Source organism: Carcharhinus amblyrhynchos, chromosome 14 (genome assembly GCF_965287045.1).
Source record: "Carcharhinus amblyrhynchos chromosome 14, sCarAmb.v2.hapA, whole genome shotgun sequence".
Lineage (NCBI taxonomy): Eukaryota > Metazoa > Chordata > Chondrichthyes > Carcharhiniformes > Carcharhinidae > Carcharhinus > Carcharhinus amblyrhynchos.
In genome coordinates, this window is record NC_137337.1 from 41,705,991 (window position 1) to 41,731,184 (window position 25,194).

At 43.6% G+C, this 25,194-nt stretch overlaps 1 protein-coding gene across 2 annotated transcripts in view; it reads left to right on the forward strand.

The window, feature by feature from the left end:
- Positions 1–25,194, forward strand: part of kiaa0586 (KIAA0586 ortholog) — a 541,997-nt gene that overhangs the window by 412,257 nt on the left and 104,546 nt on the right. For both annotated transcript variants that reach the window (XM_080202790.1, XM_080202791.1), the window contains exons 21-23: positions 22,312–22,505; positions 22,627–22,745; positions 24,376–24,560. In XM_080202790.1, the coding sequence (XP_080058916.1) occupies positions 22,312–22,505; positions 22,627–22,745; positions 24,376–24,560 (498 nt within the window). The remainder of the gene's footprint in view (positions 1–22,311; positions 22,506–22,626; positions 22,746–24,375; positions 24,561–25,194) is intronic.

Genomic DNA, 25,194 nt, shown 5'->3' on the forward strand with positions numbered 1-25,194 from the left:
GCAGGATCTGGGCTGAATGGCCTACTCCTGCTTCTATGTTCCAATGACTTAGATTATTTACGATTTGAGTTGATTGTTAACTTGCTGTGAAATAAAGTCATAAGAACACAAGAAATAGGAGCAGGAGTAGGCCATCTAGCCCTTCGAGCCTGCCCCGCCATTCAATAAGATCATGGCTGATCTGAAGTGGATCAGTTCCACTTTCCCGCTCTCTCCCCATAACCCTTAATTCCCTTGTCTATCAAAAACCTATCTACCCGTGACTTAAATATATTTAGCAAGGTAGCCTCCACCACTTCAACGGGCAGAGAATTCCACAGATTCACCACCCTTTGAGTGAAGAAGTTTCTCCTCAACTCTGATCTAAACTGCCCCCCCTTATCTTGAGGCTGTGCCCTCTAGTTCTGCTATCCTTTCTAAGCAGGAAGAATCTCTCTACCTCTACCCTATCCATCCCCTTCATTATCTTATACGTCTCTATAAGATCCCCCCTCATCCTTCTAAACTCCAACGAGTACAGACCCAGTCTATTTAGTCTCTCTTCATAGTCCAACCCCCTCATCTCCGGTATCAGCCTAGTGAACCTCCTCTGCACTCTCCCCAAGGCCAATATATCCTTCCACAAGTGCGGCGATAAAACTGCACACAGTACTCCAGCTGCGGCCTCACCAGTGCCTTGTACAGTTGCAGCAAGACCTCCCTGCTTTTATATTCTATCCCCCTCACTATAAAGACCAACATTCCATTCGCCTTCTTGATCAGCTGCTGCACCTGCAGACTGGGTTTTTGCGACTCATGCACAAGGACCCCCAGGTCCCTCTGCACCGTAGCATGCTGCAGCTTTTTGCCTTTTAAAATAGTAATCCCTCCTACTATTATTTCTGCCAAAGTGGATAACCTCGCACTTGCCAACATTATACTCCATCTGCCAGGTCCTCGCCCACTCACTTAGCCTATGTTCTGAAGCTATACTAATTTATATAAAAGAATATAGATAAAGCAAAAACATTCAAACAAAAATATGAAAATTATTTGGTGAGCAGCATGGACATCAGCTTTAAAAACTTTCAGACAAAGACATTCAATCATTCTACAAGTTCAACTGTATGACAGTTTTTGGAAAAATTTGTAAAGTTGCAAGGGAGAGGTTATACAGCAAGACCTATGCTCTTAACTGATAACGTTGACAGTTCAGGATTCATGTCCTGGGACTGTTTGTATCAGAGACTCTGTACAGGGGCCCATTGTGACTCTAAAGCTGCTGTTAAATTAGGTTCAGTGGGCTGCACAGAGCATAGGAACTGATTCTTGATTTCGTTCAGCCAGTGATGTCACCAAAGATTCACTCTGGTTAGTGGCCAGCAAGTTCCAATGACAACACATCTTCTCAACCACTAGCCTACCTGAATCCATCGGGTTTTCTCTGGAACTCTTGTCGGTTGCAAAGACCCCCTGTCAGTAAACCCGGTATGAAGGAAACTGAGGACTTGGGTGCTGTAGTGTTGCTTATTGCAGTACAGGCAATGTCGTGCAGATGGAAGGGGGTCCAAAATTGGCAAATGCTGATCATTTGTAAATGTTAGTCAGCTGCGAAACAAAACATGTAATCTCTCACGTGCATTGGAAGAAAATAAGGTAGACAATAATTAAATTTGTGTAAATGTATGTTTTTTTTTCAATAGGAATTAGATTGCAACATTTGTCGTCAGTCTTGTACAGGGTACAGATATCTATTCATTGATTTTTAAAATGAATAAAGAAATCTTCCTGCCTTACATACCTTAGCAGATATTTTAATGTATCTGAGTGAGCAGTGCAGAGCAGAGCCTTGGCTTGCTGTGCCCTGTCTTAGACATATCTTTATACACCAGTGGATGCATTCCTAATGCTTTAACTTCAGAGCAATAAAACCACTTAATTGTACACACTTGCACAATTCAGCCATATGTTAGGGAATGTCTCAAAAACTTCAAATATTTTGGGCAAGAACTTGGATACATTAGCAACCTTGTTTTAGGTTTTGCAACTGCTTTTAGTGATACAAAATGGCATGTTCTGCCATGCCAGCTCCCGAGCATTCTTGCCGACTCACCCTGCCCATCAGTCGGAGGGGTGCAATGATAAGATCGCCCGTGTCTGTGTGGGCTAACTCCAGGTGCTCCGCTTTCCTCCCACAATCAAAAGATGTGCAGGTTAGATGGATTAGTAATGGCAAATGTGTGGGGTTAAAGGAGTAGGGCAGAGGGGAAGACCTGGGTACAATGCTGTTTTGGAAAATTGGAGCAGACTCGATGGGCTGAATGGCCTCTCTCTGTGCTGTAGGGATTATATAACATCCATGGTGCACATGCATACTTGTGAGGCTAATGAAACCCGACACCATATGGGTACAGACCTCAGCAAGTGAGGCGAACACCTACTGGAATTATCCAGAACAGGCAGATCGGGATGTCACTCAGCTTGTAATGCATATTTTGTGCCATTTTGAAGGTCAGAAATGCTCCAGCTAAAACCTCCCTCAACTTTGCATAGCTGAATGTGCATTCAACAGCAGGAAGACTCCATCAGCACTATTTAAAAGGATTGTCAGCTACCTACAGGTTAATTTTTGGTTAATTCCTTCAGATATTACCAAAATTCTACAAGCGTTTTCCTCTACTGGTTTCAGATTGCAGAAGTCCACATGGAGTGATATGGTACTGAAGGATTTTCACCCTAAGGTGTCTGCAAAGTCAGTCGCTTCCAGACATGAGTGCAGTATTTGAACAGAGTGAGAATGTCCCTCACTGAAATCTGCTAACTGCAGCAGCCACAACAAAGATTGCATTGCCAGTGGTGACCATGAGTGTTATTAGCAGGGCAATCATTTACTGCCCATTCCCAACTACTGATGGTGGTAAGCTGCCTATTTGAAGCCATCTGATCTATTTGGGAGGAAGATCCAGGGTTTTAACCCAGCAATCCTGAGGGAATGACGATATTCCAAGTTAGGATAGTTGGAGAGGACTTGGCAGATGGCGTTGTTCCATATGCCTACCGCAGTTGGTCTTCTGGCTGCTGGAGGATGTGAGTTTGGAAGATACTGCTAAATGAGGCTTGGCAGGTTGCTGCAGTACATCTTATAGATGGTACACACTGCTGCCACTGTGCACCAGTGATGGAAGGAGTGAATGTTTAAGGTGCTGGATGGTGTGTCAATTGAGTAGGCTGCTTTGTCCTGGATGGTGTTGAGCTTGTTGGAGCTGCACTCATCCAGGCTGTTATGAAAAGCAAGTTTATCTTAACATCAAGAGTGGAGGTTGGGAACTTCAACACCCAACAAACTTTGTGTGTGCAGACCAGGAGCAGGCTATCCTCGTGCACTTCTGCCATGTAAGTTCTTTGGGCCCATCACACATGTACATAACGAAAGAAGGGGAAAACGTTGCAAAACTCAGGTCTGGAGCACATTGAAGGAACTTGTCCCAGGCAAGGAACAGAGAGAGGTCCCAAAAGAAGAATCCCAGAGAGGGGACAGAGATAGAATAATGTCCCAGCTCAATTAAAAAGAGAAGAGCAAGGAAACAGACTTCAACTAGGAAAAGGACTGCATGGAGCAGGCTTTTTAACTGAAGAAGGCAGCTGAAGTGACTCCGTGCTTTGGGCCATTAGCGTGGTGGTCCCATTTGGAGCAATGGCGTTCTACTCAGTGCAGCTAAAGAGTTGAAGCCATGCTTATGAGTTGGCAGACTCGGGAATCCAGGAGAACAGAACCTTGGGAGACGAGATTGAAACTCTGAAGTGGGCCATTGTTGATGTTGTCTACATTGGAGTGAGAATTCTCAGGTTATATCTTCAAAGGTGAAGATTGGAATCTTTCGTGAGAGTGACAGAGTTTTAGTGAGACTGATGACTGACAACTGGGTGGGCTGTTGAGCAATCCGTGGACTCTGTCTTGGTTGCATCTGCACTTATTGTTTAGCATGGTGTGTTCAAGCACAGTTTGCCTGTTAATTCACATGCACCTCCTATTAACTCTGGATGAAAGAGTATAAGATAGATACTGTAAATTGTTTTATCCTACTGACCTTGTATAGTAAAGTTTATTTTTATTTGCTCAAAACCAGTGAAACCTATTAGAAAGTGTCTTGAATCTCAAGCTTTGTCTACTGTTACTGGTCCATAACTAAATCTTACCGATTGGGGGTCTGAGTGTCCTATCACACTTATGACTTTTGTCTTGTAAATAGTGGACAGGCTTTTTAAAGTCAGGAGGTGAGTTACTCGCCTCAGAATTCTTAACTCTTGATCTGTTGTTGGCACCACAGCATTTATATGGTTGGCCCAGTTAATATTCTGGTCAATGGTCACCTCCAGGGTATTATGGTGGGGGATTCACTAATGGCAATGCTATTGAATGCCAATGAGATGTTTGATTCTTTCTTGTTGGAGATGGGAATTGCCTGGTACTTGAATGGTTTGAATGTTATTTGCCACTTACCAGCCCAAGCCTGAATGTTGCCCTGACTTCTTGTATGCAGACACAGATTGCATCATTATCTGAAGAGTTGCAAATGGTATCAACACTGTGCAATCAACAGTGAACATTTCCACATCTGATCTTACGTTGGAGCGAAAGCTATTGATGAAGTGGCTGAAGATGGTTCCGCCTAGGACACTGCCCTGAGGAACTCCTGCTTGTAATGTGCTGAGGCTGAGTTGATTGGCTTCCAAAAACTACAAGTATTTCTTTGTGCAGGTATAAATCCACCCAGTGTAGAATTTTTCCCTTATTCCCATTGATCTCAATTTTACAGGTACTCCTTGATGCCACACTCTGTCAAATGCTGCTTTGATGTCAAAGTTAGGTCACGTCCTCTGAAGTTCTGTTCTTTTGTCCATGTTTGGACCAAGGCTGTAATTAGGTCAGGATCTGAATGCCCCTGGCAGAACCCAAACTGAGCATTACTGAGCAGGTTATTGCCAAGTAAGTGCCACTCGAAAACACTTTCCATTACCTTGCAGATGATTAAGAATAGATTGATGGGGCAATAACTTTCTAGGTTGGACTTTTACTACTTTCTATGTACAGGAAATACCTGGGCAATTTTCCACATTGCCAGATGGATTCCAGTGTTTTAGCTGTACTGGAACAGCTTGGCTCAGGGTATGGTTGGTTCTGGAGCATAGGTCTTAAGTTGTATGATTGGAATGTTGTCAGGACCCGTAGGCTTTGTCGTATCCAATGCCTTTAGCTGTTTTTGATATCATGTGGAGTGATTTGAATTGGCTGAAAACTGATCATCTGTGATGCTGAGAACCTGAGAAGGAGACTGAGACTGATCATCCACTTAACATGTCCTGAAGATGGTTGCAAGTGCTTCAGCCTTGTCATTTGTACTATGTGCTGGGCTCCCCCATCATTGAACATAAGAATGTTTGCAAAGCATCATCTTAATGTTACTTGTTTATTGTGAGCCACCATTCATGACTGGATTAGATGGACTTGCAGAGCTTTGACCTTAGCTTCAGCAGCTTGGTACCTCATTATTAGGTGTGCCTAGTTTTGCCCCAGCACTTACCATTGAACTGTTGGCTTGATGGTAATGATAAAATGAGGACTTTGCTAAGCATGAGGTCACAATTTTTTGTTGAATACAATTCTGCTGCTGCTGATTACCAACAGTGCCTCATGGATGCTCAATTTTAAACTGGTGGATCTGTTCTGAATCTATTTAATTTAGCACAGTGATAGTGCCACGTACACAGAATGATGGGATTTTGTATTCACAAGGACTGTGTGATAGTCACTCCAACCTCTACTGTCATGGATGTAATTGGTGAGAAAACAGGGAAGCTTTTCCCTTTTGTTCATTCTCTTATCACCTGCCACAAGCTCAGACTGCCAGGTGTGCCCCTTGTGGCTCAGCCTACTTGACCAGTCGTGGCGCTGCTGATCCACTCTTGCTGCAGGCTAGCTTTAAGTTGTACTATTGGCACCCTGCCGATGTCCATCCAGTGAGCAGCAGCACAGCTATCACTGACCGGACAGAGTGATCCTGGAAATGAGCAGCAAGTGTAAAGTCGGCATGTCACTGGCACAGGTTAATCATACATCATCATCCTTATTTTTGGAGGCTGCACAGTTTGGCCCCCATTATATATAATTCTGATTCACAAGACAGATTTGTTTGAGAAATCTCAATAGGTCATGCAGTAAGATCCAAAAATACAAGATAAAAGCAAAATACTGTGGATGCTAGAATCTGAAATGCAAACAGAAAGTGCGGGAAAATCTCAGCAGGTCTGACAGCTCAAAATGAAGCTCTGACGAAGGTTCATCCAGACGCGAAACATTGGCTGTATTCTCTCCCCACGGATGCTGTCTGATCTGCTGAGATTTTCCAGCATTTTCTGTTTTTGATCCAAAAATAAAGTTGTTCCAGCAATTTACATCAATTTTGCTATTAGTAACAGAGTACAATAAAATAATAGATCAAAATACCACAACATGGAATATATCATGGAAAATGCTGGATAAACTCAGCAGGAGTGGCAGTGTCTGTGGAGCGGAGCAGAGTTAACATTTCAGGTTTCAATGACCTTGCTACAGAACTGAAGTAAGGCAGAAATGCAAAGAATTATATAGTTGGAAAGTGGATGGAGGAAGTGGGGCAGAATAGAAGACCGGGGCAAAGGAAATATGGACAAATTTGGCATGGGTGTAAGACAGAGGGGAGTGTTAATGGTGCCATTAAGCGATGAAGAGTGCTAATAGTGGTAAAAGGTAAGGGAGCAGAATGCGTTAATGGAGCAATTGAACAGCAAGGATCAGGTGGCCAAGTGGGGAAGGGATGGGGTTATTATGAAGAAAAGGCTGCATTAGGAGCAGTGAATATAGTAGACTAAGTTAAAGGAAGTGAAGGTGAAATGCTGCTTCATTTGAAAGGAGTATTTGGGCCAAGAAGGAGGAGATAAAGGGACAGGTAATTCAACTTCTGTGATCGCAAAGGAAGGTACTGTGGGAAGGGGATGAAAGGTCTTCTCTACACTGGGGAGACCCCTTTGCGGAATATCTTCATTCCGTCTGCGAGCATGATTCCAACCTTTCAGGTGCTAGCTATTTCAACTCAATAACTTTCTCTCATGACCACATGTCTGTCCTGGACCTGCTGAAATGCTCCAGTGCTGCCTGATGCAAACTGGAAGAACAATGCCTCATCTTCCGATTAGGCACATTACAGCCTTCCGGATGCAACATTAAGATCAACAACTTAAGACAGTAAACCTCCCCCCTTCCACCTTAAACTGCCCCTAGTCCCTTTCGTAGTTTGTTGTTAGTTGTTTTTCAGCTTCCTGGCCTGCCCCAGCACAACCCCATCCCTCCCCCACTTGGCCACCTGATCCTTGCTGTTCAGTTGCTCCATTAACGCATTCTGCTCTCTTACCTTTTACCATTATTAGCACTCTTCATCTTTTAATGGCACAATTAACACTCCCCTCTGTCTTATGTCCAAGACAAATTTGTCAATCTCTCCTTTGCCCCAACCTATCCCTGTTCCTCTGTTCTGCCCCACCTCCTCAGCCCCCTTTCCAACTACATAATTCTTTACATTTCTTTATTTTAACAGTAAATTTATTTGATTTGTTATCACAGTAATGCCATGAACTCATATGGAATTGGTTCTAGCAACTTTTCTACTTTGCTTCAGTTCTGCAGAAGGATAACTTGGACCCAAAACCGTAACTCTGTTTCTCTTCCCAGATGCTGCCAGACCTGCTGAGTTTATCCAGCATTTTCTGATTTTATTTTAGATTTCCAGCATCTGGAGTAGTTTACTTTTATTATGGAATAAATTATGTCAAGGCTAATAGATTTGAGAATTCCTTCAGTAATGATTATTCCAAAAAATTATTTGACCTAAATCATTACCATTGCTGTGGGAGAAGTGAATATATTGGTTAGAATATAACATATTGGATAGAATATCTCTTCTGAACTCGCTAGAATCACAATGGGGAATTGTACAAGCTTCTACTCCTGGTGTGAAGCCTCAATAGGCAGGAATGTAAATCGAAGATAGGATTACCATGCTATTGGGTTTCTATGTAACAACGTGTCCCATCAAAATGGAGCCTCACAGGATAAGCCTGAGCTGATCACCTCACAGTTCACCAAAGGGGATTGGTTAGAACATTTCTAAATGTAGAACAAGCGGTTTGAAAACGTTTCACACAAAAGCACATTGATCATGATGTGTGTGCAACACCTTAGTTGGCATTCTTTTTTGAAAGGAGTATCTGGTGGGCCCTGGTAGCAAGTGAATGTACAAAACATGGTTTCCTTTCATGCAGTGTGACATTTACACTAGATTAGGGATAAGGCAGGTTTGATTCAGGCAGAAGTGGTGGTACATGTTGTCATGCTCCTGACAGCACAGTGAATGAGTCATCAGTCACTCAGCTATGCACTAAGCTTTTAATAGGCGTACAAATGTTTTAAAATATTCTTCTAAAATCATATGGACTTGTTATTTCCAGAAAACAACTGCTTACCACAGTCCTCTTATTGTGTACTGCCCTCTGCTGGGCATTCTGTTTATACATAGTGGCTTTAACCAAAGAAAAATTAACTATTTTTTCTGGAATTTAACAACATCAAAATTAGAGATTGGATTGTTATGATTTATTTAAATATTTTCCAGAGGACAAATTTGCAGTTAACTAAAACTTATTTCAATAACATGACTGCAAATAGCATTTATGTATCAGTTCTTGTATTTATTCAGAAAGTGTCCATAGGGTGAAATCTCTCATGTGTCGAAGTTAATTTGTAATATGTTCCTGTAATATTAAATGAACATCGGGCAATGCATGAGCAGTGTAATCCTTTCTTCATTTGCCCTGATTATTTTTCCATCTATTTAAGGTTCGCCTGCGTTTCTGGGTGAGTTGACCTCATCTCAGACTTGCCAGCAGTGCTGTCTAACAAGGTCTGCAACCTCTTCCTCAACCTTCTTCCTCACTGACTTTTCACTCCCCCACCCCCTTCAGTGTGAATAGGTAAACTATTAAAAATACCTGAGAGTCATGTGGCTTTACATGTCAAACAAAAATTATAGCATATATTTATTACTTTTGCCTTGGAATCAAGGAACAGTAAATCTTGGAGGCAATTGTTTCCATTTATTTTCCTGGCTGCAAGCCACAAGTAAGTGCAGTTACATTAAATTGCTTCAAACTGTATTGCTAACAAGGCTAAAACTAAGCAAGCACAAAATAAAAGTGCTGCAATTTAAAGATTTGCAGCTATTTTTATTCCAATTTGTCATAATTGCAACCAGTACCATCTGATACCTGAAAGGGTACCAGAATTTACTAAATGTCTTAAACTTCCTTAGTTTGTCTCAATGCACTTTAAGGTTAACAAATTACTTTTGAAGTGATTAGTTACTACTGTTCCAATTGTTTCCATAGCTGGTAATTCTTGGCACAGGTCACTAATCTGTCTCCAGGGCTTTACAGCTTGAGGGGCGCCACTCCACATCAAGAATGACTGACCAGGAGTCTCTCCCGCTCTTACTGTCAGCCATTGGCATATTTGGAAGAATTTGCAGGATGACATTCAACCTGTTTGGCCGCATTATGAATGCTCCTTTGTTGGCCATCAAGTCCTAGGGTGGGACTTGAACCCAAGGCTTCTGGCTCAGAGGCAGAGACGCTACCACTGCGCCTCAAGACCTCTCTAGTTACAACTGTCTGTAAACGAACATGGGAAGCAATTTATGGTTTCACAATTAGCAGTGAGATGAATGCCTAATGATTTTTGTTTTGATGGCTTTGGTTGAAGAGTACATGTTGACCAAAACGCTGGGCGAACTCCCCTGCTCTTCTTTGAGTAGAGTGATGGGATCTTTTTCATTCATCCGAGGGAACAGATGCGGCTTCTTGGTACTGGAATGAAGTGTCAACCTTGACAACATATGCAAATCTTGGAGTAAGGCTTGAACCCACAAACATCTAACTCACAGACGGGGGAACTTTAATCATTGTCTCACATCTTGATCATACCCTACCTGTGTTTTCTTTCCTATACTTCTTACTCAATTGAGACATTGTGGTTGGAAAACAATCACGAGTAACAGCAGTATTATAGATTAAATAAAATATTCTAGATCACTAACAATATCCACTACAGTGCAAAAGAAGGCCATTTGGCACATTGAATCCGCACCAAGTCTCCAAAAGAGCATATTATTGATGGCCACCCGCCCGCTTGTCCCGTAAACCCCGCACATACCATTGAAGTCCATGCAAACTCCACACAGACAGTCACCCAAGGCCAGAATTGAACCTGGGTCCCTGCTGCTGTGAGGCAGCACTGCTAACCACTGTACCACCGTTATTCAAAATCCTATATTCTTTGGCCATTTAATATTTTGAATCATATTTTTACTTTTTGCATTGAATTGGTTATTTTTTAAATGCCCTAAAATCATTGACGTATGCAACATTGGGTCACATTGTTGCTAAAAGTCTCAAAAAGTAGCAAGACACAAAACAAAATGCTCCGTCTGCTTTGGTGTCATCTCTGTTTATTCTTAACATTGACTCTGCTCTACACCAAGTCACATGTCCTTCATATGTTCTGGGTCAGGTCATACAGAAAGTGCAAATGTCTGTTGGTGATGTCAGTTTAAACATCTGTCTTGTATATCTCGGCAACTCAAAGAGTTATGTCATTGCAGAGGGTAACTGTGCAGAATTATAGAATTATAGAGTTCTCTGATCATATAGTCAGCGCGGACCTTAATTCCAAAGGAACGTGCAAGGCAACCATTTCCATTTGCCTTTCTGCCTCTACTTATAGTTCCTACCACATTATACATTACTTTTAGAAATCTACATTGGACAGATTACCAGCTTTCTAATTTTGCAATGATAAAAAGGAAATCTTCAATGTGACCAAATCTCAACAGCAATTTACATTCATTTAGTATCTTTATCATTAGAGAACATCTCAAGGTGCTTCTCAGGAGTGTTATGAAGTAAAATGGATACTGGGCCATATAAGGCAACTTCTGGGTAGATAGCTAAAAGCTTGGCCAAAGAGGTAGGTTTTTAAGGATTGTTGGGAAGGAAAGAGAGGTAGACCGGAATTTTCTGGCCCCATTGTGGCAGGACCACTGTGGGAGGTTCGGGCGATCCCAGTGAAGGATGTGCTGGAAAATCCCACTCATGGAGAGAAGGATAGATTTTAAGAAGGGAATTCCAGAACTTGGGGCAAAAGGAACAGTGGTGGATCATTTAAAATCTGAAATGCTCAAGAGGCCAGAAATAGATGAAAGCAGAAAACTTGGGTTCTGGGGCTGGAACAGGTTCTGCGGGATCCAAGGGCACAGCCTCAGAGTAAAGGGACAATCCTTTAGAACCAATATGAGGAGGAATTTCTTCAGCTAGATGGTGATGAATCTGGGGAATTCATTGCCTCATAAGGCTCTGGAAGCCAAGTCATTGAGCGTATTTAAGACAGAGACAGGTTCTTGATTGGTATGGGGTTCGAAAGTTACAGGGAAAAGGTGAGAGAATGAGGTTGAGAAATGTATCAGCCATAATCAAAAGGCGGAGCAGACTCGATGGACCGACTGGCCTAGTTCTGCTCCTACATCTTATGGTCTTATAGATTATAGAGATGGGGCTGGTGAGCATGGAGGGACTTAAAAACAAGTGTGAAAATTTTAAAACCTGCATCCTTCCTTTACTGAAATTTCCCCTCCAAATGCAACTACAGTTTGAACCATCAATCCTTTGGTCCTATTGCTTTCCCTGACCTGAGTTTGTCCTTCCCTATAAACATAGTTCCACCCGGAGTCCTAACCAACCTTCCTATTCTGTCAGACACAACCTTGTTGACAGCTATCCTGAGCTATAGTCGCAGCCATGAAAGCAGGACAGTGAAAATAAACATAGGTAATGAACTTAATAGCAGTGGGCTTGCCAAAAAAAGGTGTAGCGTGGGAGGAAATGAAAGAGAAGTGAAGCAAACATTCAGTAGGTGAAAAAAAAATATGGAAAATGAGAGAGATGAATAAAGGATTAGTGTGACAGGCAAAAAGACTGGTAGGAAAAACTTGGTAGGTATTGAGAGATAAGTTGTGTTTTAGGTGATCATACAGATTGCGTACAAGGGAGGGAAAAAGATGGACTTGCAGGATAAGGGAGATGGGAAAAAGGGAGAAAACCTCAGAGACAAACGTAACTGGAGAAAGCAAGGAGAACAAAATTCACATTGTAAGAGAAACTGGGGCAAATTGTGTAGACAAAGCATTCAGCTGAGTTATGCTGAAAGTTGGGCCTCAGGCCTCACCTGGATAATACCTTGCCCTTACTGCTCTGCCCTACCCTCACCCTTGCACTGTGCAAACCCCACCTCTCCATCATTCATATGTGATTCAGGTCTCCCAGTGACCCTGGGCCCTCGGGTGGGTGCAATACCGGCAGCAGCCACCACCCTCTTGGGTGACACTGTCAAGCAATAAATACCGGCTGGCCACCCCCACCCCTGCCCCTCCCTCCTTTGATCTTGGAGAAGGTCCCCAGTCAACATCCTGATTGACACTTTATCTGGTAGGCCTTCCTGAAAAGAGGCGATATGGGACTCTTCCTGGCTCTCTGACTAATGGGCAAGATCCGTTGCCTACAGAGCATTCCATCCTTTGTCTGTGTCAAAATATTGGAAACTATTGTCTTATAATAAACAAAATGGGGACTAATTACACCCATCTCCTGGTCAGGAATCCAAGCTCTCAGTAGCTCTCGGTGGTTTGACGAGATGAAGCCAGCATGCAGCAGCATTTTGTACTCCTTAAAGTGGAGCATTCTTAACATTTGTTGCACTGTAATAGCAGGAAAATCATAATTGGACCAAGCCTTGTTTAAACTATACATATGGTGGAGAAATACTATTCCTGACCTCAGTGGGTTACGTATTTTAATTGGTTCAATATGTGACATTTATCTTCAAGTCGATGTAACAGATGTGACTCAATATAACTGAAGTTATGTTTAAGTTTATTGTTGCAAGTGTGTTGCATCACATGATCAGTTTTTTGCCACATATTTGATAAAAACAATGTGTTCTTCTTCTTTTCATTTTTTTTCCAATTTCTGTAATTTCAATTTACGGTTCTCAATAAAATGGGCCTGATTGATTTCAAACATTAAGCCAGGTACTCCCATCCTAAAGCAAAATCAAAAGCATTTCTGTGTGTTGCAGCAGCACATGTAAATCCTATTTTCTGCAGCTTCATAAACTTTAATAAGGCTGTTCTATGGATTACACTTTCCTCTTAAAAAAACATTTATTAATCCATAGCTCATGCCGCTGGCTCAATGCCCCTTTTCCCCCCACTGCCATGTCAATAAAGTATAACGCTGATTCCAAAAAAAAATAACGACACACATCTGACCAGAGAAAACAAAATGCTGCACTGGAACCTGGGGCTGTCTTTTCCATTCCTGAGCCAGTCGAAACCACTCCAGTTTCCAGCACAAAATATAACAGATGCCCTTTCAGTTCGTTTCCTAACTTCAAAAGCAGCGTGCTTGGCACAAAAATGTTTGTCTGGAAGCCTGCCTTGGCAAGAGGCCACAGCATAAAAATTGTGCAGACCTCAAGAAAATCCGCAGCCCTTGCCAGGAAGTTGATCTCTGGGTTTCACATGAGCCGTTCAGTGTTTCTTCTTTTTGTGTGTGTGTGTAAAAACGTTACTTTGGCATTTCTTTTTTCTTCTTGTTTGCAGAAATGTCTGTTACCAGTGTGTGTGCATGTGTGTGCTTTTTTTTTCAAAGCGTGACCCCAGCTTTGAGAGAACTGTGGATTTTAAACGGCCGCTCTCGGTTTTGGGTTTTGCTCATGGCCTGCAACTGTGTTTATGAACAAAGAACTTGGCAATGCGTTAAGCTGGAATGCACCGAGATCACGTGATGCCGACTGCTTCAGCAGATTGAGAGTAGTCCACACATGATCACGGGGTGAGATCAATGTTTGAGTCCATCATCATTCATCCAGCCTGACCTCAGCCCCACAAGTTGTTGTACACACGTCACTACTCAGCCACTGCTTTAAAGATCTTTGCTTCAGTCCCCTGTTTTTTTTCCCCTGTAGTATTCTTTAACTCTTTTGCCAATTACACTGCTGTTTGTGTGAATGCTTCCCCCCCCACCCATGAAATATGCACAATCAGCTGCTAGTTGATTCCACCCTGTAATCAGTTAAAATGTCCCGTAATATGTACACAGCTACTACAGCTTAATTAAACACATAAAAGAAATTCTGATTGCTTTTTCCCTCCTGTCTCATGTTGCAGTGGAAGTGCTTTCAGCACAAAGGTTTCCAATCTCCTTAAGATCACGTGATGTGTATATTACAACAGACGTTAGGGAAGGAGACAGTCAGCAAGTGAAATTATATTAAAGGAGCCACCATCTTGTAGAGTGCTTTGTGTAATGATTTGCTCTTTCTAATCCTTAGTTTGTCAATTTTAGACAGGTTAAAAAAACACTAACTGGATTTGTTTGAGGGCAGGGTCCCTTTGTTTGAACAATCCAGTTGTAATTTTCCTAGAAGTGCTCGCAATCCATGTCAAGGCACCGCAGAATATGCTAAAGGATCAGATTTTAAACAGCATGACTCACAGAAAACCCTGTGTGAAAAAGCAAATGTTTCCCTAGCAACCAAACTGTTAACAAAGAAGAGCAGATCTGGGCCAACCAATCAGAGGTCTCCTGCAGTCATAGCGAGATCAAAAGGACAAGGCCATGATATCCTTTTGCTGCATTGAGCAGATGTACGTCATGTCCTCATCATCACAAGTTTCTGAATGTCACATTCCTGCAGTAAGTCTTCACAAAGCCTATGCGGTGATCACTCCCACCAGTGCTGCCGTGGGCAGATGCATTTGCCACAGGTATTGGTGAGGGTGAACTCGAGTATGTTTTTCGGGAATCAGCAGACTCAGTGGCTTTGCTTGGTGATAGACGTTGAAGTTCCAACTGCAGAGCACACTCTTGCCCTTACTACCCCACGTGCACCTTCCAGCTGGTGTTTGACATTGAGGAGCATTGAATCATCAGCAGCAGGAGCTTTCTTTGCCTGTTGCTGCCAGGTCCAAACTTCCCTTATCATCATCAGAGGCTGGGAGTTGCAACTCCCAGCATACCCCGGGAGTTGCAACTCCCAGCATACCCCGGGAGTTGCAACTCCCAGCACATGCAGATCAGGAGTGGGCTGTGCATGCACAGTCGGAACAAGGGAGTGCCCAGGGTGCCTGTGCAAAAACAAAATGGTGCAACAATTGGGTCACATGACCTGGAGTGGAGCACCATAATGGAGAAAAGTCATAGACCTGGGATAGGGAGAAGGTCCCAGCTGAGAAGAAAGAAAGGAGCAGAGGAAGGGGCTCCAAGCAGAAAAAAGGCGGTATTTGATAAACTTTAAGTACATAAGAACATAAGAAATAGGAGCAGGAGTAGGCCAACTAGCCCTTCGAGCCTGCCCCGCCATTCAATAAGATCATGGCTGATCTGTCGTGGCTCAGTTCCACATTCCCGCCCTCTCCCCATAACCCTTAATCCCCTCTCTTATCAAAAACCCATCAACCCGCGTCTTAAAAATATTTAGCGAGGCAGCCTCCACCACTTCCAGAGATTCACCACCCTTTGAGTGAAGAAGTTCCTCCTCAACTCTGTTCTAAACCGCCCCCCCTTTATCTTGAGGCTATGCCCCCTAGTCCTACTATCCTTTCTGAGCGGGAAGAGTCTCTCCACCTCTATCCTATCCATCCCATTCATCATCTTATACGTCTCAATGAGATCTCCCCTCATTCTTCTAAACTCTAACGAGTACAAGCCTAATCTATTCAGCCTCTCCTCATAGCTCAACCCCCTCAACTCCGGCATCAGCCTAGTAAACCTCCTCTGCACTCCCTCCAAGGCTAAAATATCCTTGCGTAAGTACGGCGCCCAAAACTGCATACAGTACTCCAGCTGCGGCCTCACCAATGCCCTATACAGCCGCAGCAAGACCTCCCTACTTTTATATTCAGTCCCCCTCGCGATGAAGGCCAGCATCCCATTCGCCTTCCTGACCACCTGCTGCACCTGCAAGCTGGGTTTTTGTGACTCATGCACAAGGACCCCGAGGTCTCTCTGCATCGTCGCCTGCTGCAGTTTTTCTCCATGTAAGTAATAATCCTTCCTACCATTATTCCTACCAAAGTGGACCACCTCGCACTTACCAACATTAAATTCCATTTGCCAGTTCCTGGCCCATTCGCCCAGCCTATCTAGATCCTTCTGTAGACTCTCCCCACCCTCCGCACAATTTGCCTTTCCACCAATTTTGGTGTCATCAGTGTGAAGCCATAACAATCAAAGAGGATTCCGGAGGAACCTTGAAGATCAAAGAAGGCAGCGAAAGGTTAATGACGCCATGCTGCAGGCTACTGGGATGAAAATACCCCTTTGGAGCAGTAGGGAATTTTACCGCCATGCTTGCCCCAGAATCAGGGTGCATGTGGCTCGCAGGATGGAATTCTCCATTGGCCTCAAGTGGAATTTTATGAGCCTCGCCCAAACAAAGACCGAAGGTTGTGCTTGTGAGTTGGTGCTGGAGTGCAGACTTGCGAATCCAGTAGAAAAGAGTCTTGGGAGATGAAATTGAAACCCTGTGAGTGGAATGTCATTCAGGCCATCCAACTTGAAGTGACTTTTGGGACAGCACAGCGCTTAGTATTGCTACCTCACAGGGCCAGGAACCCAGGTTCGATTCCAGCCTTGGGTGACTGTCTGTGTGGAGTTTGCATGTTCTCCCTGTGGCTGCATAGGTTTCTTCCAGGTGCTCCCGTTTCCTCCCACATTACAAAGACGTGCAGGTTATGTGGATTGACCATGCTAAATTGCCTCTTAGTCTTCCAAGATGTGTAGGTTACGGGGATTAGCAGGATAAATATACGGGATTCTGGAGATAGGGCCTAGGTAGGATGCTCTGTCGGTGAATTGGCAGCACGATGGCACGGTGATTAGCACTGCAGCTTCACGGTTCCAGGGACCCACGTTTGATTCCTGGCTTGGCTCTGTAGAGTCGACACGTTTTTTAGTTCTGCATGGGTTTCCTCCAGATGCTCCGATTTCTTCCCACAATGTGAAAGCCGTGCTGGTTAGATGCATTGGCCATGCTGAATTCTCCCTCAGTGTAGCCAGACAGGTGCCGGAATGTGAAGAATGGGGGATTTTCACAGTAACTTCATTGCAGTTTTAATGTACACTTACTTGTTACTATTAAATAAACTTTAAACGGACTCGATGGGCCAAATGGCCTCTTCAGCACGGGAAAAATGAGATAACCAGGTGGGATTCAATCACTCTTTGGTTGCAAAAAAATCCCCAACATGAAAACTGCTGGCAAGCGTGACTTTACAGCTACCAGGGTGCTATTTTTAAATGGTTAAATGATACCATGATTTCAGAGTTCAATGTCAGCTTCTAACCACACGGACACTGCAATTCCCTGCAGACAAGGGAAGCACTTCCAACCATTCATGGACATGCAACTTCCCCCAACCACCACTAAATGTTTGGGTTACCCTGCCCCCACACCACGCAGGTACGAAGGTAACCTGAGACCTCACCCAGTCTGAGACCTCACCCGTACGGTCTCCCTGTCAGACTTCAACTCCCTCCACCAAAACCACCCCCCCCGCCCGCCACATGAGAGATACTCTGATATGGGAGCAGAAAACGCTGCACCGCCCCCCCACCCCTTCCTTCAGCTCCATCACCACCTTGGCAATGATATTCCAGTTGTCACTGCCAGAGTATAACTACCAGGGTGTAGAACCAGGGCATTAACCGCGTTTCTCTCCACAAATGCTGCCATAATCTGCTGAGTATTTCCAGCATTTTCTGTTTTATTTCAGGCCAGGATGCTCCATGGTTCAATCGCTGACCTCTGTTGAGCTAGTTGACCTCGGCCCAAGCAGTGATCTGCTCAAATACTTGACCGCAGAACTTCTGGGTTCGGGAGGCGAAGAGACAAGGCACCTGGTCTAATTGATATCCAGTGACTGTATCCAGAAATGCACTTGTGTGGATGTCAGGTGAAGACAAGATTGAACTCAGCTGTCAAACTCTCCATAATTGAATGGACTGTGCCAAGGCTTACACATTAATAAGATCATATCAGGCCCTCCTCGGTCTGTGACTGCCATCTACTCTGTTTGTTCTCAGAAAGCTTGCAGCTATACCTCAATAACAAAATTACCTAAATATGAGGTAGCCATGAACCAATCAAATAAAGAACTTGGAAATAATCTCTTTACACAGTAGGATATGAGTTTTGAACTCGCTGCCATGTGGAGGACTCAATGTTTAGGCCCTGCTGAGGCAAGGAATCCTAGTTGACGCAGCTGGAATATACTGATGCCAGCTGGCATGCTGGTTTCCTGCCCCTGGCATTGGCCATTTTTGCCTGGGCAGGTCTTCCCACTCTCACAAGGCAGTTAGCCATATGGCTTCTGAAGAGCTCAAGTCAAAAAAAGGCTGGCGGTAACTTTCCAGCTGAGCTCCAGGTTCTTGAATCAGTAGGAGTAGTTTCACTGCCTGGAGATGGGCATTCAGCCTCAGGCAAGGTGGGGTGGGGGGAGAGCACTGTAGGCAGGCCTTCCCTTCCTAGTGACTTCCAGGCCCCAGCCCCGCACTGTTGACCTGGCTGCCATATCTTTTTGGCTTAAACTTTTAAAAATTTGGCGAAAGGGAACCTTAATGTCGAAACGCTATTTCAGTTACTCGCTATTCATTGCAAGCCGCAGTTTGCATTGACCCTTCAGCTTCAAGAGCCCACCCACCACCCTTACTTGGAAAGGAAACCTATCCCAATCTTCTCAAACAAGGAGTGCCTCCAAAAAAATCCCAGAGTGTAACTATATTTCCTCAGGGCGGATTTGGTGTCCGGAAATACTTGCAAATCCTGTTTCCTGCCCGGGGGGGAGGAGCAGACAAATGGCATTGATGCCTTTGAGTCCAGACTTGATGCACACACGAGAAGGAGAAATGATTCAAGGGATAAAAGCAGTGTGGGAAAAATAAACCAGATTGGGTGGAGTCTTGAGACTTGTGTGGTGTATGAACTCTGGCATGTGTGTTTGTGTGTTACAGATTCTGGGTATTGTGAGCTGAATGAGGTTATTTAACTCCTCCTGTGTAGCCCACAGGAAAGTAAATACTTTTAGGGAGGGGAGAAATTAGTGAGTAAAAGTTTACACTTTTTCTAAGATTTGGTGGGTCTTGTTGCTTCCAATTCTGATGTTAATGCTTACTGAAATAATATTCAAGATGGTGTATAAAATACAGAAAATGAGATACAGAATGCATAAACAGAGCATGTTTAGGAAAATAAATAAAAATGATGTGGAATGGCATTTTAAAACGTTTCCTGTTTTGCTCTTTGTACCACACTTCTGGTATAAACTTACTGGTAACAATAAGACATTGAATACAATAACATTATTTCATTGAGAAAATACATTCTTTGTCCAGCTGCCTGCTCTGCAATGTTTTTTATTTAAATGTACTTTAACCCAGAAGCAGTACAGTAAGGGAAGTATGTAATTTCTTTAAATTTCAGTGGGATCTGTAATTGTTTTTAAGAATGTTTGAAGAAGACTTTTATGAGTCCTGTAAAGGGATCAGTTGTAATTTTCTTGGATACCAAGAAATACTGGTGCATGTGAGTGCCAGGGGTCGGTGCTGGGGCCTCAGCTATTTACCATTTATATAGATGATCTGGAGGAGGGAACCGAGTGTATGGTGTCGAAATTTGCTGATGACACCAAGATTGGTGGAACGGCAAATTGCGTGCAGGGTGTGGAGAGTCTGCAGAAGGATCTAGATAGGCTGGGCGAATGGGCCAGGAACTGGCAAATGGAATTCAATGTTGGCAAGTGCGAGGTTGTCCACTTTGGTAGGAATAATGGTAGGAAGGACTATTACTTATGTGGCGAAAAACTGCAGTAGGCGACGGTGCAAGAGGGACCTCGGGGTCCTTGTGCATGAGTCGCAAAAACCCAGCCTGCAGGTGGTCAGGAAGGCGAATGGGATACTGGCCTTCATAGTGAGGGGGATTGAATATAAAAGTAGGGAGGTCTTGCTGCAGCTGTATAGGGCATTGGTGAGGCCGCAGCTGGAGTACTGTGTGCAGTTTTGGTCGCCGCACTTACGCAAGGATATTTTGGCCTCGGAGGGAGTGCAGAGGAGGTTTACTAGGCTGATACCGGAGTTGAGGGGGTTGAGCTATGAGGAGAGGCTGAATAAACTAGGCTTGTACTCGTTAGAGTTTAGAAGAATGAGGGGAGATCTCATTGAGAGGTATAAGATGATGAATGGGATGGATAGGATAGAGGTGGAGAGACTCTTCCCGCTCAGAAAGGACAGTAGGACTAGGGGGCACAGCCTCAAGATAAAGGGGGGGGGGCGGTTTAGAACGGAGTTGAGGAGGAACTTCTTCATTCAAAGGGTGGTGAATCTCTGGAATTCTCTGCCCGTTGAAGTGGTGGAGGCTGCCTCGCTAAATATTTTTAAGACGCGGGTTGATGGGTTTTTGATAAGCGAGGGGATTAAGGGTTATGGGGAGAGGGCGGGAATGTGGAACTGAGACACGACAGATCAGCCATGATCTCATTGAATGGTGGGGCAGGCTCGAGGGGCTAGATGGCCTACTCCTGCTCCTATTTCTTATGTTCTTATGTTCTTATGTGACCTGACAGCCCTTGATCTGGAAGCAGGCACCAACATGAAGGAAATTAATGTATGAAATCCATGTGACCAGGCAGAAAGGGAGCTGCAGACAAAGGAGCGAAGAGGGAGATCAGAGAAGACATATTTACAAGGAGCTGTGTGTGTGAGTGATTCTATTAAACAGAACAGAAAGCTGAAGACATGGTTTGAGTAAGGATTGTGAATTGGACAATTTTGCTGCTTGCTGCTTAATTTTTGTCAGTGTTGACCGGATTAGTTAGGGACAGCACGGTAGCACAATGGTTAGCACTTCTGTCTGTCTCGTAGTGCCAGGGAGCTGGGTTCGATTCCTGGCTTGGGTCATTGTCTGTGCAGAGTCTACATGTTCTACCCGTGTCTGCACGGGTTTTCTCTGAGTGCTCCAGTTTCCTCCCACAGTCTAAAAGGTGTGCTGATTAGGTCCGTTGGCCATGCTAAACACAAGAGGAGGTCCATCCTCCCCTTAACACAGGAGGAAACCCATCCTCTCCATAACACAGGAGGAGATCCATCCTCCCTATCGGTGTGTCCAAACAGGTGCTGGCGTGTGGCAATTAGGGAATTTTCACAGTAACTTCATTGCAGTGTTAATGTAAGCCTACTCGTGACTAATAAATAAATAAACTTTAAACTATTTAATGAAGTTTATTAAAACAATTGTGTAAAGGAATCTCCGGAGATGCTGTGCCTTCAAGACTGTTGTGAACCTAGCTGAGGAGGTTCTTAAGGAGTTTGCCATTTGGTTGTCTTTGGTTGAGATGCAGCTGAGTAAAGGATCCTATATACCAAAGACTGGGTTAAGGAACTTTTGAACTGCATGTGGTGCCACATGTTTGTAGCGAGTAATGCAGATGCTTGTGTGGTTTTCTTTGTTTCAACAATTTAAAGTGAAATTTGTCCTTTGAAGCATCATTTGTCTCTTAGTTCATGTTTAATTTGCATTGGTTCTGATGTGTTAAAAGTAAAATCTACAAAAAAGTGGAACTTTGTTGGTAATTGCTTCATTAGGGGTTATTCGGTAAATTTAGTTATTTTGATTTTTTTGGTTCCCCCATGGGATTGTAATATATTCTCTGCATATGCACATATAAACAGATTTAGGAAGAGAGCTGTAATACGTAGGAACACAACAACAAAATTGTAAGTTTGATCAGAATTAAAGTACATAAATTTAGAATCACACCAGCGGAATTCTGCCAGCAGCGCATCCCCGCCTGCAGGTTTCGCGGTGACATGAATGGGAAATGCCATTGACAGCAGTGGAATCAGAGAATCCTGCCTTTGGAAACACATGCCTTCTTCCATTACCAGGAAACACACGGCTGGGGTGTTAGGGAATCTCGCCACTTACATTTAATTCTAGATTTTAGTTTAGACATCAAAGATCTAGATAGATTAAGTTATTCTTTCTTGAAACTGAGTCTCAAAGTTGCGATGTAACAGAATTGTATTTATCTAATGTTTTTTCCTGTTTACCCTCTGCATTTTTTGTGTACCTAGGACACAGAGACTGATGATGAGCTTCAAGGATCACCCGAACCGGGTATAGAGCTAGAGGGTTTTGCTGAGTCCACTGCTGTGGCATACAAAGGTCCACCATTCCCTCCCTCTGCTCCTGCCCCTCAACCAGTTGTTGATGTTGTAGACAGGATGATAAAACGCAAGGAATCCATAGAAAACCAGTTGATTGAGTGGTAGGTAATATTTCTGACACACCAAAACTCCCTAAATTGCAGGCTCAATGCATTGTCAAGATTTACCTGTATATCATAATCTTTCTGATGTCACTGAAAATTGAAATCCTTATTCTAATAGGGTTGAACAAGAGCTCATGTCCCGTGTCATTAGTGAGATGTATCCCTTACAGCAACAGCCTGTGCCCCATGTCAGCCAGTATGAAGATGAGGAGAATGTGCTATTGGACTCAGATATTGGTGAGTCTCCAGCCTATTCCAAATTTCTTACTGTAATGATCTGTTGGTTTAGAATGCCTCTTGTTGTATTGTAAAATATCAAGTTTTAATTCAAAGTTCTACTTCAATTAAGATTTTAATTTATCTTTGTAAAACTTTATAACACTCCCGCAAACTTACTCTGTTGAACGAGATTGAATTCTTTACCTCTTCGTGCACACTATTTGTTACTACATGACAATATAGTTTGAGACTTTATGGGTGACAGTGGCACAATGAATGGCACGGTGGCACAGTGATTATCACTGTTGTCTCATAGTGCCAGGGACCCAAGTTCAATTCCAGCCTCAGGTCACTGTCGGTGCAGAGTTTGCACATTCTCCCCATGTCTTCATGGGTTTCCTTCCGGTGCTTCAGTTTCCTCCCACACTGCAACGATGTGCAGTTTAGGTTGATTGACCATGCTAAAATTGCCCCTTAGCAGGGTAAATACGTGGGGCTACGGGGATAGGGCCTGGGTTAGATTGTTGTCAGTGCAGGCTCGATGGGCTGAATGGCCTCCTCTTGCACTGTAGAGATTCTATGATAAGTCAGCTTTCTTCTCTCTGAAGATTCTTTGTGACACACACTTTCTTTGACAGATGTCAGGATTCAGCAGTGGCTGTCTGCAAACCAGCCACTGTGACTGGGAGGTATACGAGAGTAACCTCCACGTCTCAAGCCTTTGGTTTTGCAATTCTCTCTTTGGGGAATTCTCAGCTTTCCAATCTGTAACCCTGTCTGAAAGCGTGACTAAAATTGGTAGTTGCGCCTTGTGGGGATCAGAGCTCCAAATACACATCTTATCGATTGCGCTGTAAGATATTAATATGCTGGTGGACATTCAGTCGCCTTTCTCAGCATTTAACATTCAATTTTATCAATTGATAAACATGACCTTAGCCTGATTCTGGACCGGTAGAAGATACTTGCAGGTTTTTGAATCAGTATTTCTGAAAATATGCCAATGTATTGCATGTTTTCTGTGTAAAAAAGCAACATATTTTTTCCTCATGATGTTTTTGATAGATTAATAGTATCAAAAAATCATAGAATCTGTATAGTGCAGAAGGAGGCCATTCGGCCCATTGAGCCTGCACTGACAACAATCCCACCCAGACCTATCCCTGTATTCCACGTAATTACTCTGCTAATTTACCCTGACGCTAAGGGACAATTTAGCATGGCTAATCAACCTAACCCGCACATCTCAGGACTGTGGGAGGAAACTGGAGCACCCTGGGGAAACCCACACAGATATGGGGAAAACGTGTAATCACCATACAGTCATCCAAGGCAGAGATGAACCCAGGCCCTGTCACTGTGAAGAGGCAATGCTAATTACTGTACCATATAGCGATTATTTAAGGTAAATGTTTAAATTCTTTATCTTAATTTTTCACAATTGTTTCATTCATTTTGATGAAATTAGGCAACTTTTCTCTTCCTCTCCAAGCAATGGCCAGAGGGTTAAAACTAACACTGGCAATCGTTAAAGGTGCACTTATTTTTCCTATTGCAAAAACAGAAAATGACATTATAGATGAATATTTATGCTGTTACGAGAATAGCCAGAACTAAGTGGACAGAATGTTATTTGTTTCAAAAATAGTTGAAGCTGCTGGTGGAGGAGGCTTCCAGCTGTTTGTGGATGCAGGAATTCCTGTGGACTCGCAAATGGTTCGACAGTTTGTAGATGAAGCACTTGCTGAGATTATTGCCATCATGCTGGGTCAAAACCAAAGCGAGAACAGAACTCCGATACGAGAACTTCCTCAAGAAGAAACACCTTCACCAGTAAGAATGCATCTTCTTCTGCAAAACACTTGGAATACTGAGCAGATTTAGATTCATGATATATGAAAATAACATTTGGTGCTGTTTCTAAATTTAATCAAAATATAAATGGCATAGTATAGAAATAGTGTGTGGCACAGATACAGAAGTAGTCTGAGACTATGGGGGCGATTCTCCTATCCCACTGTGTTAATTTTGTAGTGCAGCAGGCCAGGAGAATTGCATGGGGTTGGGGGGGGGCACCATTTGTGGGATTCCCACGAGCATTCGCACTCCACTACCATCTCCAGCTGCCGGATTTCTGACACGGCCTGCTCCATACTGGAAATCAGTGGGTAGGCGGGTCAGCATTTAAGTTATATTTTACATATGATTTAAATGCTATTAGATGGTCCAGGACTGAATTCTCTGAGCCCGCTAGCTTCTTCCACCCCGTCACACTATTTCATTCCAGCTGGGATTACACAAGCTCCCCACTTTCGGGGAGCTAGCGACCTAACCCTGCTGGAGTGAAGGGGGGTGCAATCAGAGTCCCCCAGGGGTTCGGGTGGTGGAGGGGTGTTCTTGGGCACGGGCACACTGGCAATGATAGCCTATTTCCCTGGCATTGCCCTAGGGACAAAGTGCCCAAGCT